Source organism: Sphaeroforma arctica, assembly GCF_001186125.1.
Source record: "Sphaeroforma arctica JP610 unplaced genomic scaffold supercont1.3569, whole genome shotgun sequence".
Taxonomy (NCBI): domain Eukaryota; class Ichthyosporea; order Ichthyophonida; genus Sphaeroforma; species Sphaeroforma arctica.
In genome coordinates, this window is record NW_014036989.1 from 1 (window position 1) to 1,411 (window position 1,411).

At 45.9% G+C, this 1,411-nt stretch overlaps 1 protein-coding gene across 1 annotated transcript; it reads left to right on the forward strand.

The window, feature by feature from the left end:
* Positions 1–769: 769 nt before the first annotated feature.
* SARC_13665 (hypothetical protein) lies at positions 770–952 on the forward strand (the record flags this gene model as incomplete). Its single annotated transcript, XM_014292204.1, has 1 exon — positions 770–952. A coding segment is annotated over one exon (183 nt), but the record flags the coding sequence as incomplete, so codon positions are not given.
* Positions 953–1,411: the final 459 nt, after the last annotated feature.

Below are 1,411 nucleotides of genomic sequence, written 5' to 3' on the forward strand. Positions count from 1 at the left end.
GAGATGTGGTTAATTGATTGTAGTGTATTAGTATCAAAGTGAGTGGCGGTGAGAAATGGTTAAGTGATTATAGTGTACTAGTATCAAGGTGAGAAGTGGTTAAGTATTTATAGTGTGTTAGTATCAAAGTGAGAAGCGCTTGATTGAGTATAGTGTATTAGTAACAAGGTGAGTGGCGGTGAGAAGCGCTTAAGTGATTATAGTGTAGTAGTATCAAGGTGAGTGGCGGTGAGAAGCGCTTAAGTGATTATAGTGTAGTAGTATCAAGGTGAGTGGCGGTGAGAAGTGGTTAAGTATTTATAGTTTCTATTTTGCGTTTGACCAGTGTTTAAGTACTGGGTTGGGTGTTGCTATGGTAACGAGAAGACGGGCTTCCAAAATTACTATTTGTGAGTGTGACGGGATTACGAAAATTAGTTTTTGGCTGCGGCGGGCGGCAATAGCATCAGTGGGGTGGAGTATTCTCGTATTATCGTAATGTCGTATCATCGGATTGTCGGATGTTTATTTCAGGGACATTGGTACTGAGATTAGACAAAGGCGGAGTTAGGCGTACAGGTGTTGCAAGTGTCCGTTTAGTGTCTCGTTTTTTAAATGTTTGGTGCGAAAGGCGATGATCGCGTATAAGCTCATGTGTTTGTACTTAGAAATAAGTATAGCATACATAACATAGATATAAGTATAGCATACATAACATGGATATAAGTATATGGTACATAACATCTAAAACCCAACCATGCAATGCACACACTCGCATCTACATACGTAGGGTTCTGTCAAGGAGGCTCTCCTGGTGCTCAAATGGGGCGGTGAACTCACTCAGTTGGGCCGAGAGCAGGCCAGACAGCTAGGCGAGACATACCGCCACACGATGTACCCAGGAGAAAGCCATGGCCTACTGCGACTGCACAGCACCTTCAGACACGACCTGAAGATCTACTGCTCGGACGAGGTGAGGGGGCCACGCCACCAATCTCTGGGGCAAGGGTGCTTGTGTGTGTGGGTGTGGGTGTGGGTGTGGGTGTGGGTGTGGGTGTGGGTGTGGGTGTGGGTGTGGGTGTGGGTGTGTGTGTATGTGTGTGCATGTGCGTATGTGTATGCTAATGATTGTATTCGAGCGTTGCGGTGGATATGGTTGAGATGATGTATCTGGTGCGTGTGTTGCTAACACTCTGCCAGGGCCTTATGAGTGGTGTGTGTGGGGGTTGTTGCAGGCTTTCCTATTCGAGGGATTGTCTTCCCATTCGATTTTCACCTTCACTCTCATCCGCACATACATCGTATACTGTACTGCTGGCGTGCAAAGCCAGGTGTCCTTGGGTTGTGCATTCGCGAATACAGCGCATGGTTAAATTATGTTTAGGAATTAGAACGGCATTGGCTTTTTTAAGGCTAAACCTTCAAACCGTAA